This window comes from Entamoeba dispar, genomic scaffold (assembly GCF_000209125.1).
Source record: "Entamoeba dispar SAW760 scf_1105229458961 genomic scaffold, whole genome shotgun sequence".
NCBI lineage: Eukaryota > Evosea > Mastigamoebida > Endamoebidae > Entamoeba > Entamoeba dispar.
In genome coordinates this window covers 272-2,066 of record NW_001853454.1, presented here as the reverse complement: position 1 = coordinate 2,066, position 1,795 = coordinate 272, and the positions used below count along the sequence as shown (strand labels likewise).

The following is a 1,795-nucleotide window of genomic DNA, read 5'->3' as shown; positions in this document are numbered from 1 at the left end:
ATCCTACCACACTTACTCTTTATCTTTATTCTCTATATATTTATACTTGTCTATATTCTATATTTTTGTATCATCTAGTATGTTTCTATTAGAGTCTTATACCACTTTCTATATTCTATTAGAGTCTTATACTACCTTCCTATATTTTCTTACTTTCTTATACTACTTTCTATAATCTATTAGACTTATATACTACTTTCTATAATCTATTAGATTTTTATACCACTTTCTATAATCTATTAGACTTTTATACCACTTTCCTTTCTATATTTAAAGGTTAATGACAATGTGGCCGAGTGGTCTAAGGCGTGTGACTCGAAATCACTTCTCCTATGGAGGCGTAGGTTCAAATCCTGCCATTGTCGTACTTTTATATCATTATCTTACACTATCATATATTTATATCTTAAATTTTATGTGTTATATATATATATATATATATTTATATTTATATTTATATTTATATCAATCTCTATATCTATAATTTTTATTCTTACACTTAGTCTATTTTTATGACTATTCTATATTATATATTATATACTTATACATCCTTCTAATTTTTATACTTCCTATTCTATATATCTACCCATTTCTATCATATATTATTTATTTTTATTCTTTTTATATGTTTATTCTATATGACTATTCACCTTACTATTCTATCTATTTATTATTCTATATGACAAAACTACTTCCTATTCTATCTATTTATTATTCTATATGACTATTCACCTTACTATTCTATCATGTTTATTACTATTCTATCATGTTTATTACTATTCTTGTTTTTCTACTTTCTATTTCCTTCAAGGTAATAGCAAGAGTGGCCGAGTGGTCCAAGGCGTCCGTTTCAGGTACGGATCTCTTCGGAGGCGTGGGTTCAAACCCCACCTCTTGCATCTTTTAATAGTATATTCCTACTATACTTCCACCTATACTATACTATACTATACTCTTATAACTTATACTTTATACCTTATACTTTATACCTTATATCTTATATCTTATACCTTATACTTTATACTTTATATCTTTTCTATATGTTTTATTCTATAACTACTATAACTATATCCTTTATACTTTTCCTCTACTTATCTATTTTATGTATACTACTTATACTAGATATGTTATTATGTTCATATCCTACCACACTTACTCTTTATCTTTATTCTCTATATATTTATACTTGTCTATATTCTATATTTTTGTATCATCTAGTATGTTTCTATTAGAGTCTTATACCACTTTCTATATTCTATTAGAGTCTTATACTACCTTCCTATATTTTTCTTACTTTCTTATACTACTTTCTATAATCTATTAGACTTATATACTACTTTCTATAATCTATTAGATTTTTATACCACTTTCTATAATCTATTAGACTTTTATACCACTTTCCTTTCTATATTTAAAGGTTAATGACAATGTGGCCGAGTGGTCTAAGGCGTGTGACTCGAAATCACTTCTCCTATGGAGGCGTAGGTTCAAATCCTGCCATTGTCGTACTTTTATATCATTATCTTACACTATCATATATTTATATCTTAAATTTTATGTGTTATATATATATATATATATATTTATATTTATATTTATATTTATATCAATCTCTATATCTATAATTTTTATTCTTACACTTAGTCTATTTTTATGACTATTCTATATTATATATTATATACTTATACATCCTTCTAATTTTTATACTTCCTATTCTATATATCTACCCATTTCTATCATATATTATTTATTTTTATTCTTTTTATATGTTTATTCTATATGACTATTCACCTTA

At 24.7% G+C, this 1,795-nt stretch overlaps 1 protein-coding gene across 1 annotated transcript, besides 7 other annotated features; it reads left to right on the top strand.

The window, feature by feature from the left end:
- The first annotated feature begins 421 nt into the window (after positions 1-421).
- Positions 422-466: a microsatellite.
- Positions 467-483: 17 nt separating this feature from the next.
- Positions 484-636: a microsatellite.
- Positions 574-746: a microsatellite.
- Positions 721-1,056, top strand: EDI_214240 (uncharacterized protein; the record flags this gene model as incomplete). Its single annotated transcript, XM_001735176.1, has 1 exon — positions 721-1,056. One exon carries the CDS (start codon positions 721-723, stop codon positions 1,054-1,056), a length of 336 nt encoding a protein of 111 aa, XP_001735228.1.
- Positions 933-954: a microsatellite.
- Positions 1,057-1,562: 506 nt separating the features above from the next.
- Positions 1,563-1,607: a microsatellite.
- Positions 1,608-1,624: 17 nt separating this feature from the next.
- Positions 1,625-1,777: a microsatellite.
- Positions 1,715-1,795: part of a microsatellite that runs on past the window's edge.